The sequence below is a fragment of the Petromyzon marinus genome, chromosome 21 (assembly GCF_048934315.1).
Source record: "Petromyzon marinus isolate PM22_M1 ecotype Great Lakes invasive population chromosome 21, UKy_Petmar_22M1.pri1.0, whole genome shotgun sequence".
In the NCBI taxonomy this organism is placed as follows: Eukaryota; Metazoa; Chordata; class Hyperoartia; order Petromyzontiformes; family Petromyzontidae; genus Petromyzon; species Petromyzon marinus.
In genome coordinates this window covers 9,628,904-9,643,181 of record NC_133687.1, presented here as the reverse complement: position 1 = coordinate 9,643,181, position 14,278 = coordinate 9,628,904, and the positions used below count along the sequence as shown (strand labels likewise).

The 14,278-nt window shown below is 55.8% G+C and overlaps 1 protein-coding gene across 2 annotated transcripts; it reads left to right on the top strand.

Moving 5' to 3' along the window:
• On the top strand, nt 1–13,584 carry KCTD9 (potassium channel tetramerization domain containing 9). 2 transcript variants are annotated; one of them, XM_032958065.2, is made up of 13 exons: nt 1–96; nt 2,888–3,028; nt 3,569–3,690; nt 4,311–4,354; nt 5,104–5,200; nt 5,424–5,482; nt 5,907–6,035; nt 6,775–6,842; nt 8,360–8,455; nt 9,308–9,457; nt 9,973–10,078; nt 11,145–11,278; nt 13,372–13,584. In XM_032958065.2, the coding sequence occupies exons 2-13, from the start codon at nt 2,981–2,983 to the stop codon at nt 13,486–13,488; spliced, it is 1,170 nt and encodes a 389-aa protein (XP_032813956.1). In that variant the 5' UTR covers nt 1–96; nt 2,888–2,980; the 3' UTR covers nt 13,489–13,584. The 2 variants fall into 2 exon arrangements, with proteins under 2 accessions (XP_032813956.1, XP_032813957.1); XM_032958066.2 differs by having other exon boundaries at nt 16–96; nt 2,891–3,028.
• The last annotated feature ends 694 nt before the right edge of the window (nt 13,585–14,278 follow it).

The following is a 14,278-nucleotide window of genomic DNA, read 5'->3' as shown; positions in this document are numbered from 1 at the left end:
AGGTTGACATTGTTTAGAATCGATTCTGCTTGAATCGCTTTTTCATTTACATCCGATTCCGGAAGTGTCTGCTGGGCGGAGAAGGGCATGGCCAAGGTACGGAGTTGAGCTGTCCCAGAACCCTGCTGCCCCCCCCTTACCAGAACCCTGCTGCCCCCTGCTGCCCTCCCCTACCAGAACCCTGCTGCCCTCCCCTACCAGAACCCTGTTGCCCTCCCCTACCAGAACCCTGTTGCCCTGCCCTACTAGAACCCTGTTGCCCTCCCCTACCAGAACCCTGCTGCCCTCCCCTAACCAGAACCCTGCTGCCCTCCCCTACCAGAACCTTGTTGCCCTCCCCTACCAGAACCCTGTTGCCCTGCCCTACTAGAACCCTGTTGCCCTCCCCTACCAGAACCCTGTTGCCCTGCCCTACCAGAACCCTGTTGCCCTCCCCTACCAGAACCCTGTTGCCCTGCCCTACTAGAACCCTGTTGCCCTCCCCTACCAGAACCCTGCTGCCCTCCCCTAACCAGAACCCTGCTGCCCTCCCCTACCAGAACCTTGTTGCCCTCCCCTACCAGAACCCTGTTGCCCTGCCCTACTAGAACCCTGTTGCCCTCCCCTACCAGAACCCTGTTGCCCTGCCCTACTAGAACCCTGCTGCCCTCCCCTAACCAGAACCCTGCTGCCCTCCCCTACCAGAACCTTGTTGCCCTCCCCTACCAGAACCCTGTTGCCCTCCCCTACCAGAACCCTGTTGCCCTGCCCTACTAGAACCCTGTTGCCCTCCCCTACCAGAACCCTGTTGCCCTCCCCTAACCAGAACCCTGCTGCCCTCCCCTAACCAGAACCCTGCTGCCCTCCCCTACCAGAACCCTGCTGCCCTCCCCTACCAGAACCTTGTTGCCCTCCCCTACCAGAACCCTGTTGCCCTGCCCTACTAGAACCCTGTTGCCCTCCCCTACCAGAACCCTGTTGCTCTCCCCTACCAGAACCCTGCTGCCCTCCCCTAACCAGAACCCTGCTGCCCCCTGCTGCTCTCCCCTAACCAGTACACTGCTGCCCCGTGCTGCCCTCTCTTATCCAGAACCCTCCTGTCCTGTGTTGCCCTCTTATCGGGAACCCTACCCCGTGATTCCCTCTCTGATCCAGTACACTGCTGCCCTGTGCTGCCCTCTTCTAACCAGAACCCTGCCCGTGCTGCCCCCTGTAATCCAGAACCCTGCTCAATACTGCCCCCTCTGAACAAACACTATCCTGTGCTACCCCGTCGTAACTAGAACCCTGTGTTGTCCGATATTATTATTCAGAGCTCTCCACGATTTCTCTCTCTCAGTCAAGGCCCTGCTGACTGCGGCCTTTTTAAAAAATAAACTCCCTCTTCTGCACTGCCCTGTCTTCATCGTAGTGTCGTGGGCTCAAATGGAGACTCAGACGTACTCTTGGAGACAACACGTTTATTAACATTAGGGGCCGTCCATATATGACGTCACGCACCTGGGGGGAGGGGGTGTTTGAGAAATGTGACGTCACATCAAAATGCGCAACTTTAAATAAATATAGACAACACGTTCTACTTAATTAAATAGACTTTTTAATAAATGTTTTCTCCTACAACATCAGAGTGCGGCGCCACATTAAATACGCACTACAATGACAATAGTTTAAAGCGATTTGAAGCATGGTTTATATATATTTTTTTGTGGGGGGGGGTGGGGGGCAGAGCTTTATGACGTCATATTTGTAGGGGGGGTCTGACTTTTTGTGACGCCGTGTGACGAGGGGGGGGGGGGGTCAAAAATCGTCCAAAATCGCGTGACGTCATTCATGGACGGGCCCTTAACACGTTAACACAAGGGGTAACTGCCCCTTCGCCACATAGTTCGCTACGGTGGTGGACCACCAGGTCATCTAACCTAACCACACGTAGCTAGCTACAATGGACCGGACCCCAGCTCGGCTCCGGGTCCTCGTGTTGGAGACTCTGTAGAACTTGGAACGTGGACGTGGGGTCTTCAGGATGAACAACAGCAGCCCGGCTTATATTCTGTGTGGCTGGGCTCGCTCCTCCCCTCGCTACGACCCCCTTCTGGAATCCTCGATGAGGATCTCCAACTCCACACGTGATCCCCCCAGCCCCCCTTTGGGGGTCCCCGGGTATGTACCTCCGGTCACGTGTCCTCCGGGATCAACCAGAGTGCCATGGTCCCTTTGAAACCCCGTCTCGTCGCCGGCACCCTCGGACCCCATCCTCTAGGGCAGGGGTGGGGAACCTTTTTTTTTGCCAAGGGCCATTTGGATATTTATAACATCATTCGCGGGCCATACAAAATGATCAACTTAAAAATTATCCTTGTTATATTTGGTCAAACATTTAATTAACTCGCCGCTAATGCAATGGGCTGGAACTGCTTCTCTTTGGCGAGGCATGTGATGATCTTAGCCGGTGTTGACGATGTTGCTGCTACTCTCGCAACTACTTTTCCAGGTTTGCTCTCCTAGATTTATTGAATTTCGAGTCCCGCCTGCGGTTGCCTTGGCAGGGCCAGAGACCCAAACGATTTCGCGGGCCTCATACGAGGCCCGCGTGCCGGACGTTCCCCCACCCCTGCTCTGAGGGCTGGAGCTGCACGCAGCGCGTGGTGCCATCCATGGCTGTCAATCAGCGCTCCCCGAGCCCCGCTTAGGGCCGGTAATGCATCCACATTCCGGTGGTGTCAGTGATGTCATTACATCGCACGCCGTGCCTCTCCCGGCGCGGCTTCACGCAGTGACATCCCGCGACGTCACGACAGGAGTACTGGCCAATTCTGCGCTATCTTATGCAGAACCCTTCCCTGCGCCGCCCTCTATTAGCGAGACGCTTACTCCGCACTGCTCTGTGTGCTCCCTGCCCCCTCCGCAGCAGGGTCTGTCTTGGGACGCAAGTCTCGCTGCCGCTGCCCCAATGCTGCCCAGTGCTGCCCTCTGACGCCGCAGGATCCGGGTTGGGAGGAAGATGAGGCGGGTGACCGTCTTCCCCAATGGCTGCAGGAGGAACGGAAAGGTGGCATCATTATCAATCAACGTTCTCACCGCCATCATCATCATCGCCATCGTCATCGCCACCGTTGCCAGGGCCCAAATCAAAGACGCTCAACTCCTCCGAGCGACTGCGGCTACGGAAAGTTGCAAACCATGGACAACGTAGCTTTGCGCAGCCCCCAATAAACACTCCAAGGCGCTGGGAGCATCTGCACTTCGCCAACTCTCAGACAAAGCAACGGAATTAATTAATCACCCAGACCTGCATCTCTAATAGTTGCTCTTCATAGGCTTTGTTAAAAAAAGTAGAATCCTAAAATGTCACGGTGGAAGAGTAGGCCCAAAATACCCTCTAGAGGGGCACCCCTCTCGAGCTCCCTCGAGTGAAAGCTTCTTATCCAGCAGTGGCATGAGCAGGGCATTTCAGGGCTGCACCTCACCTGTACAGTATCGTTATCTATACCACATAGACTTGTTAAAGAGCGCTATGAACTCCGTGACCTCTTGAGTTCACGTGTGTTTTGGATTATCCGTGGGGTTTTTTTTGTTGGTTCATCGCCAGGTGGTGGCTGTCTATGGCTCGCTGTCTGATCTGCTGTCCCTCGCCGGAACGAAGCTGGGATTTAAGGCCTCGGCGATCTACAATGCCCACGGCGGGCTGATTGATGACGTCTGCCTGATCAGGTGAGTCAATGCCAGCGTCGTCAACGCCTCTCTTCCAGAGGCCAAACCAAAGACATTTCTCGGTCGGCCTGGGTGTGTCGAATCCATGCCACTGACAGATATCGGCACAAACCAATTCCTGCCACCAGGACACGGATCACGAGCAGTGTATTAAACTGGATGCCAGGACAGGTGGCAATCTGGGTCAAAGCATTAAAGTTTAACTCTATCTCAAGTAAGCGGTGACATTATTTAAACGCGCAGCTCTGCAATTGGTCGCCCAACGCCACTGTTGGCAGAAGGGCATCCCCTAGAGCAGTGGTTCTTAACCTTTATTGCAGCCTTGCACCCCTTTAGTTCTCAATCGTGAAAACAATGATGTCGATAAATACACAGGGTGTGATGAAACAAAGAAGCTGTTACTTACGTGCCCGAGATTCATTTGCGTTTCTATTATTTGCCTTCAAAAAAAAAAATCTTTTGCCATGTCTTGCACCCCCAGAAAGGGCATCTCGCACCCCCAGGGGGTGGCGTTTACCCCCTGGTTAAGGAGAACCACTGCCCTCGAAAGACCCTCTAAGAGGGGCATTGTTATCCTACCCTTCCTAATATGTTTGGTGTTTTTTTTCTATTGTGCTTAGGGAAGACGATGTGCTGTTTGTTTCTGCAGGCGAATCGTTTGTAGGTAAGCCCTCTGTCCGTCTGTCTGTCGTTAAGGGGGAGGGGGGCGCGGGGGGAGGTGGTTAGATCACTCTCGTACAAAGCAGGCTTCTGGGTAATGAAGGGGGCAGCATAAGGCAGGGTTCTGGTGAAGACAGGGTAGCACAGGATAGTGATTTGTCGAACACAAACAAAACAAAGCACTTCGCTATGAACCCGGCGACGTGAATTTGATTTCCGCTTATAGCAACATTGGGAAATAATATTTGAATCGCTCTAGGTCCACTCAGCCTTAAATTAGTACTTTGTACTGTGTGTAAACTTGAGCACTTGCGATAATAATGGCGGCCGGGTGTGGTGCTGGCCACCCATCGCCTCGTGTGCCGTGTCAGCCTTAATAGGTGCTCGCTAATGATCTAAAGGGGGGATCTTTGCTTTGTAAGTGTGTATGTGTGTGTGTGTACGTGCACTCCTCAAAATAGTAGTGTAACGGTTTGCGCGTTGCGCTTCGAACCCAATGACCCGAGTTCGATTCCTACTCAAGGCAAACACCAGTGACGATTATGCGAACCGGTCCTGGGCCTCGAATGAGAACCTGGTGCGATGCGTAAACATTGTTACTCGGGAGACAAAGGTGGCCCAGGCATGGTGCTGGCCACTCACCCACCCTCTTGTGTGCCGTGCCGGCCGCCATAGGTGCGACTCGCTCTAACACCACTCGCCTCAACAGTATATTAAGGCTACACGGGGGAACTTTGTCTTTACACTCCTCAGATCCTCAGTTTGCCGCCATCTCGGAGGAACCAGGCCAGAACTCCTTCGCCGATTGGTTGACTCTCAATGTTGGAGGTCGTCACTTCACTACGACCAGGTACCGCGCGCGGGGAAACTAAAACGACACCCACGCCACGGGCAGCAAGGGCAAGGTCAAGAGGTCATCTTGGCCAGTGCCACACGTGTTTGCCGCCGCAGTTGCTCCACTGAGTTTGCGAGCGTTCAAAGGACTGAGCTTTGTCAGCGAAGATTGAGAGATTGCTTCTCATAAATCACCCGAACCCAACCAATGTTGCTCGTGTGTGTGTGTGGTCTGACAGAGGTACGCTGGTGAACAAAGACCCGAACTGCATGCTCGCAAAGATGTTCGACAGACGCGGTGAGTAACGTTTCCAGGGATGGATTCACTTCGTCGTGACGGCGCTGTCAGGATTTTCCCGCGCCACTGTCAGTCGGGACGTTGGCGCAACTTTCGCCGAAATTTACAAAAGGCGAGAAGAAACTCGCGCCAAGACGCGCTCCAACGTTCAACGTTCGTCTCCACAGCTGACGAAAGTGTCTGCAGCGTCTGCGAGTGTGTGTGTGTGTGTGCGTGCGTGTGTGTGCGTGCGTGCGTGCGTGTGCACGCAGCGGCGGTTATCACACCGCGTTTCGAACCCGGTGACCCCGAGTTCGACCCCCGCTCACCGTCAAACCGACGCCGGCGATGATTGTCTGAACCGGGTAGTGGGAGCCCCCTCCCCTAGGTCGACTCGGCCTCAAAAATTAATACGTGGTGCGTTTTTTTATTTATTTGCGCACAGAGGGCTGGAGCAACACGCGGGACCCGAGCGGAGCGTACCTCATCGACAGGAGCCCCGAGTACTTTGAGCCGGTCATCAACTTCCTCCGCCACGGCACGGTCATCGTGAACGAGGGGCTCAACCTGCAGGGTACGTTGGACTCCATTCGCACCACCCGTACGTGGCCAACCGCGCTAATCGGAGGTGCGGGGGAAGGACGGCAAACCAACACACAAAAATACGTTTTTTGCGTTTAGGGTTTGCCTCCCGCACCACCGTGGGACAAACGAACGGCTGCGGCGCAGCACACGACGGGGAAAACCATTGGAATCGGATCCCTTTTATTTGTTTAGACTGGAGGAAGCACGCCCGCGCCTGGTAATGCAGGAGGTCGTGGGTTCCATCCCGACGCCTGACGCCTGCTGTATATTTGGAGTTTGCGTGTCTCTCTGAATGTGCAAACCGGTCCAGAGATTGCTCAATGAGGTTGCGCACTCCCAGGGTGCCGACGGGGATACGTTAAAAAGTGGAGCTCATAGTCAGTCACTTGCCGCCCGTCCGGAACATTGAACGGCGACACCAAAGTGATTCACCGGCCTGCAGCCAATGCCGTTGAACGGCTAAAATCCCAGACGTTCCTGTCTCCATGTAAAAAAATATATCCAAGTCCAATCACACGTACATACGTACGTGCATATTTGTTCGCATCGTTGCAAATTGAGACGTTGGGACATTTTTTTTTTATCGAATCCGGACTAAGAAAAAAAACAGCTTTGCCAAAACGCACCGAAACGTTGACGCCGAATCATCACAGCTGCGGTTTTCATCCAGCAGTGGGTAGATCATGGCCCGACGGTGATGGTGTCCCCTCACCCTGTCTTGTTAACAGGGGTCCTTGAGGAGGCGAGGTTTTTCGGGATCTCCCCGCTCATCGAGCAAATGGAGCAGCTGATGAAGGTGGGAAGTGGCTGCCATCACTCGCAACCACTACAACAACAACAATAACGACAATTGAGTACAGAGACTGTGGGTGTAATCCTACCTCAGGACACTGTTCAGATATGAGCTGCCATTATCGTGGTTCATTTGTTTGCCACCAATGAACCACAACACCTTGCTGACCTCATCAAGGAGCATAAACCATCACGAGGTCATCCTCGCAGCAGCGGCTTTTGGCTAAACATCGAACAGAGACGCTCACCGCATCGCGGGCTTTCGGATGCGCTTCTGCGGCCGTCTGGAACGCTCTTCTTTCCAATGTTAGGAAGCCACCGGAGCTATGACTTTTTAAATGATCCAGATTGAAAAAACTCATTTCTTCCGAACTGCTTTTTGCTTTTAGTTTGTTGTCCTTCCCCCGCACCTCCGATTAGCACGGTTGTCTGCAGTCTAAGTGCCGGTTGTATTTATAAGTGCAACTTGCCGGCCTCACTGACAGCACACGTTGGGATCTTCTCCGCTGCAGTGTGTTTGTGCGGTTTTATTTCAGAGTAAATTTGGACCGTGGCCTCACCGCACGATGGCCCCACTCCGTTGGGAATAGCGACGCGGGCTGCGTTACGTCCGCTGTGAAGCAGGAGGCTTGCAGTGTTTAATGGTTAATACACCCGCAGCGCTTCCCGATTTTAATTGAGGTTCGTAGGTACGTGTGTGTGTGGGGAGCGGTAGTGTGTTGGTTAGCGCGCTGCCCTACGAATGTGGTGACAATGACATTTGATTCCCGCCAACACCCAGTGACGATTATGTGAACCGGGCCTGGGCCTCCCCTAGGTTGACTCAGCCTCAAATGAGTACCTGTTGCGGTGCGTAAACTTCGCAACTAAGAAGACGAAGGCGGTCGGACGTGGTGCTGGCCACCCACCCCCTCGTGTGCCGTGCCGGCCTTCATAGGTGCTCGCTAAAAGCACTTGCCCCAACAGTCTGTTAAAGGCTAACCGGGGAATGCTTGTTTTTTGTCTTTGGAGTACCAGACGGCTAAAAATGAAGCGATCCTTCAACACTTCACGTGGCCTCAGTGCGCCTGGCCTGGCACAAGCGCCGTGGTGACGTCACCGCCACTTAGCGGCAAATGGCGGCTGTTGTTGTTGGAGCGGTGGTGCAGCGGATAACGTGCTGCGCTACAAGCCCGACGACCCCAGTTCGATTCCCGGCCGATGGCCAATAACAGTGACGAATATCTGAACCGGTTCCAGGCCTCTCCACTAGGTCTACTCGGCCTTAAACGAGTACCTGGCACAGTATGTAAAAAAAAACAGCACTGAGGAGACAAAGGCGGCCGGGCGTGGTGAAGGCCACCCACCCCCTCGTTTGCTGTCGGCGCTCGCTAACAGCACTTGCCCCAACAGCCTTTTAGAGGCCGTACGGGAGATCTTTGCGTTCGTGCAGAATGAAAGCCGTCCTGATGTTTTGGCCCTGGCGTCGTTGAAGATAACTTGTCGACGGCGACGCCTGGTGCCGTTGTTTGTATTTTGAAGAACACGCAACCTGCCGAGGACCACACGCCAATCTCCCGAAAAGAGTTCATCCGCTTCCTCCTGGCCACGCCCACCAGCTGTGAACTGCGCTGCCAGGTGCCGTCAGCTCACTTGGCTGCTCGCCCAGATATTGGCCGAATCACTTGTAAAGTCACTCGCTCGATCAATGACTTAATCGCCCAATCGCTTTCCCACATGCTCACCCGCCTTCTCCAACACTCCCTCTTTGACCAGCTCACTCGCCCGCTCATCCACTCACTCACTCGGTTACTCGCTCATTCTCTCGTTTACTCGCCGATGCACTTAATCGCTTAGACTCACCCATTTCATCACTTGCACACGCACACCCTCGTACTCTCACTCATACACCACTTGGTCAGACTTACTCATTTGCCCACCCACTCACCCACACTCTCACTCACTTTCCCACCCACTCACGTACCCCACGCACTCACTCGCACACCCACTCACTCGCACACCCACTCACTCACTCCTTATAACCCACTGCTTACTTGCTCACTGACGCCTCACTTTTTCGCTCGCCCACCCACACATTCAACAGTGTAGGCACTCTGACTGTTTAAAAATGACCACCCACCAAGCCAAACCCAACCACACCCACCCATCCAGCGAAAGAAGTTCAACATCCATCCATGATAAACGTCATACTCGAATAGTAAATGTTGTCGGTTTATTCTCCAACACACCGATGTGCTGAAGTAGTAACTAATAGGCACGTTTTGTTTACGTGACAAAACTTACTAATTGGTTGTGTTGGGTGGTGGCGGGTTTAACGACACATTTATATTCATAAGGCATATGTGTTATACATACATATATACATCCGTACAAACCCACTCACCACCGACTCACCCAGCCAAACTCACCCACCCAGAATCCCACCCCACGACTCTGTGAACACGCCTCACCCCACTCCTCCCGCGGCAGGGCCTCAACTTCAGCGGCGCCGACCTCTCCCGCCTGGACCTCCGCTACATCAACTTCAAAATGGCCGCGCTCAGCAGGTGCAACCTCTCGCAGGCGAACCTGTCCAGCGCAAACCTGGAGCGCGCCGACCTCTCCGGAGCCGTGCTGGACGTGAGTGCGGGCAGCCGGATCCGCGGGTGGGCCGAGAGGGGAGCCACGGGGATCGGGGCAGCGCACGTCCGTTCGCCAGAAGGGGTGGTGGTATCTCTTCCTCCAGACCTGGGCCTTTCCTAGGTTGGCTCGGCCTTGAAAGTGGGTAGCTAGCGCGATGTGTGTAAAGATCAGGAACGGAGAGGCAGAGGAGGCCGGGCGTGACGATGGACGCACCGCCTCGCCGTGTGCCGTGCCGGCTTTCATGGGCCCTCGCTAACTGCGGTCTCTTGTGGGGGGGGAACTTTTGTGTGGTGGTGGTGGTGGTGGTGGTGTTGGCGTTATGTAATGCATGTTGAACTTCTTTCGCACCATACGTAGCCAACCGTGCTTATCGGAGGTGCGGGGGAAGGACAACAAACTCAACACAAAAAGGGATTCTAAAGAGATTTGTTTTCAATCTAGATTTTAAAACGAAGATGAGATATCTCACGGTGATGATGTTGGCGGCGGCGGTGGTGTTGTTGGTGATGCAGGGAGCCAACCTGCAGGGAGTGAAGATGCTTTGCGCCAACATGGAGGGCGCGTCGCTCAGAGGGTGCAACTTTGAGGAGCCCACGGGACTGAAGGCGAACTTGGAAGGTACGTATGTATGTTTAACTTCTTCCGCGCCGTACGTAGCCAACCGTGCGAATTGGAGGTGCGGGGAGAGGACAACAAAACTAATCGCAAAAAAACATTTCTAAAGAAATACATTTTTAGTCTAGATTTAAAAGTGCGTAGCTCCAGTGGCTTCCGAATAATCACAAGGAAGGGGGCGTTGCAGATGGCCGCAGAAGTGCATCTGAAAGTGCGCGATGCGGTGTACATCTTCAGGTGTGACTTGACGAGTTTGCGTACGCGTGTTAATGCGTGCATTTGTTTAAACACAAAACTTATTTGGCGTACTGCGTTGGCGGTGGTGCACAAGCGTGAATAACAAATAAGTTTGTCAATAACACAAATAAACAACGTTTCGGGGTTGTGGCCCTCCTTCATTGTTCCGAGAGAAACCAGAGAGATGGAGTGGATAAAAGTTTGACACTACACTCGGGCGGCGACGTGGCTCAGCGGGGGGAGCACGTTCTCACTGCTTATTGCAGAGGTTTGCAGTTCGAATCTCACAGGCCGCCCTGGTTATTACTGCGGTGTGTGTATTAACGGTGTCATTGATGCTGTCTGTTGCACAGTGGATGTTAAAGATCCGCTGGCGTAATGCGAAAAAGATGAGGGCCGTTGTGTGCCGCTGTCGTGGTGGTACAAATTTGTCAAATTCGAAGGAAACTTGAAATTTTGTTTAGTTAGTTGCCCTTCCCGCGCACCTCAGATTTAACACGGCTACGTATCGTGCGAAAGAAGTTGAACATACACACACTCACACACACGTTCAAACTGCAAGTTACTCAATTCTGATTTCACACAGCATCGTCGCCCCCTACTGTGAGACCACTGCAGGCCGCGTCTGCGAAACACAGCAGCGCTTTCCTTCGCGACGGTCGCCCTGGCGCGCGATAAGAATATCCGCGAATACCAAGCGTCCCAGGTTGATCGTGTTATTACGTACCATGGGGTCCTTGATATTTTGCTCACACCACCCCCCGCCCCGCCTCCCCGATTCCCCCTCCTATCTTTTCTGCCGCCGCCGCCGCGCGGGGGGCACCTGGCGCAGGAGCGAACCTGAAGGGCGTGGACATGGAGGGCAGCCAGATGACGGGCGTGAACCTGCGCGTGGCCACGCTCAAGAACGCCAAGCTCAAGAACTGCAACCTGCGAGGGGCCACGCTCGCGGGCACCGACCTCGAGGTGCGAGCCACGCGGGGTTGAGGGGTGTGGCGGCGGGGCGGGGGGGGTGGGCGGAGGTTTTCATGGCGGGAAGACACTCGGCGCTGCTCCACCACTCGCTCGCTCACCCACGGACGCGTTCACCCCCTCGCTCTGTTTCATAATGATAAATAAGTGAATGAGGCTTCGTATAGTGCTCTTCGCCCGTGGATCGCAGGGCGCTCTGCACAAATGGCATTGAGAAAAGAGAGCAAGCATGGAAACCTATCAGTGAAAATGTATAATAATAATAGTTAAAGGAGGGCACGAGCCTGAAGGTGAAATTGGGTGAATTCCTTCTTAATGAGGAATGTTTTAAGTTTGTCACTCACCCACCGCCTGATGCTTCGAGTCTATTGTTTGCTCACTCGCCATCTCACTGACTCAATCACTTGCTCTGACTTGCCCTATCACTGACTGACTTGTTCACTCCCCTACCCTTCCTCCCTTCACTCCCTCACTCTCCTCCCACCTTCCTCCCTTCTTCCCTCTCCCATCCCTCCCTCCCCCTCCCATCCCTCCCATCCCTCCCTCCCTCCCTCCCATCCCTCCCATCCCTCCCATCCCTCCCTCCCATCCCTCCCTCCCTCCCTCCCATCCCTCCCATCCCTCCCTTCCCTCCCCTCCCTCCCTTCCCCTCCCTTCCCATCCCTCCCTTCCCCTCCCTCCCTCCCCTCCCTCCCATCCCTCCCTTCCCATCCCTCCCTTCCCATCCCTCCCTCCCATCCCTCCCTTCCCATCCCTCCCATCCCTCCCTCCCATCCCTCCCTTCCCATCCCTCCCATCCCTCCCATCCCTCCCTCCCTCCCCTCCCTCCCCTCCCTCCCATCCCTCCCTTCCCCTCCCTCCCATTCCTCCCTCCCTCCCATCCCTCCCTTCCCCTCCCTCCCATCCCTCCCTTCCATCCCTCCCATCCCTCCCTTCCCTCCCTTCCCATCCCTCCCTTCCCATCCCTCCCATCCCTCCCATCCCTCCCTTCCCATCCCTCCCATCCCTCCCATCCCTCCCTCCCATCCCTCCCTTCCCCTCCCTCCCATCCCTCCCCATCCCTTCCCCTCCCTCCTCCCATCCCTCCCTTCCCATCGCTCCCATCCCTCCCTTCCCTCCCCTCCCTTCCCATCCCTCCCTCCCTTCCCATCCCTCCCATCCCTCCCTTCCCTCCCTCCCATCCCTCCCTTCCCTCCCTCCCTTCCTTCCCATCCCTCCCTCCCTTCCCATCCCTCCCATCCCTCCCATCCCTCCCTCCCATCCCTCCCTTCCCTCCCTCCCTTCCCATCCCTCCCTCCCTTCCCATCCCTCCCATCCCTCCCATCCCTCCCTTCCCATCCCTCCCATCCCTCCCTCCCTTCCCATCCCTCCCATCCCTCCCATCCCTCCCTCCCATCCCTCCCTTCCCATCCCTCCCATCCCTCCCTTCCCTCCCTCCTTCCCATCCCTCCCTCCCATCCCTCCCTCCCTCCCTCCCTCCCTCCCATCCCTCCCTCCCATCCCTCCCTCCCTTCCCATCCCTCCCTCCCTCCCATCCCTCCCATCCCTCCCTCCCTTCCCATCCCTCCCTTCCCATCCCTCCCTCCCATCCCTCCCATCCCTCCTTCCCATCCCTCTCTCCCATCCCTCCCATCCCTCCCTCCCATCCCTCCCATCCCTCCCATCCCTCCCTCCCGTCCCTCCCTCCCATCCCTCCCATCCCTCCTTTCCCTCCCATCCCTCCCATCCCTCCCTCCCATCCCTCCCTCCCATCCCTCCCATCCCTCCTTCCCATCCCTCCCTCCCATCCCTCCCATCCCTCCCTCCCATCCCTCCCATCCCTCCCTCCCGTCCCTCCCTCCCATCCCTCCCATCCCTCCTTTCCCTCCCATCCCTCCCATCCCTCCCTTCCCATCCCTCCCTCCCATCCCTCCCATCCCTCCTTTCCCTCCCATCCCTCCCATCCCTCCCTCCCATCCCTCCCTCCCATCCCTCCCATCCCTCCTTCCCATCCCTCCCTCCCATCCCTCCCATCCCTCCCTCCCATCCCTCCCATCCCTCCCATCCCTCCCGTCCCGTCCCTCCCTCCCCTGCCTCCCACACCACAGAACTGCGACCTGTCGGGCTGCGACCTGCAGGAAGCGAATCTCCGCGGCTCCAACGTGAAGGGCGCCATCTTCGAGGAGATGCTCACGCCGCTGCACATGTCGCAGAGTGTCAGGTGACCGCCTCGCGACCGAGCGGCGCGGTCAGCCACGCCGGGCCCCCGCGAGCTCTCGCCTGCCGCCCGAGGGGGACGGGGTTGAGGGGGCGGGGGGGCGGGAGGGGGGCAGGGGTCGAACCCGGCGGCGACAACAACTCGGCAGACGAGTGGCGGCCCAGCGTGGCCGCCGGGCCGAAGCCTGGAGGGCCCCTACGAGGGGACCCTGCTCGCGAGTGACGGAGACACGTACGCGGGGGGGGGGGGGGGCAGAAGATAACAATGAGCTGATCGTAGTGGCCAGTGCCGCTGAACCCAAGCGTCGCTTCCTTCCTTATGCCAGATCCAGCAGCTGTTGTTTGTTTGAATGGCACCCTCAAGGTCTGCTTTTGTGATACTTCTATCACGCCTAGATACAAAAAAAAATGTTTCCCTTGTTACGCAGTCATCATCGCCGCGATCTGGCTTCAGGTCTCTCCACTTGTGCCGCCAAGCTCTGGGTAAACCTGCCGTCTGCCTCCCTGCACACCTGTCCCGCCCATCGCAGCCTCTTCTTCCCAATTACAGCGACAACGCTTTCCCGCCATGTTCTATTCCACATTTCCAAGTGGATTGCCAATTTAAATGTTATTCCACAGTGCTTCCTGGAGGCCTGGGGTAAATTTCGCCTTTGGCCTGCCTCCCCCCTCTAAAAGCTCCACTTCTTGATTAGCATCCACAATGGTTTTCCCCCACGTTATACGTATGTTGAACTTCTATTGCAAGGTACGTAGCCAACGGTGGTAATCGGAGGTGCGGGGAAAGACAGTTTATAT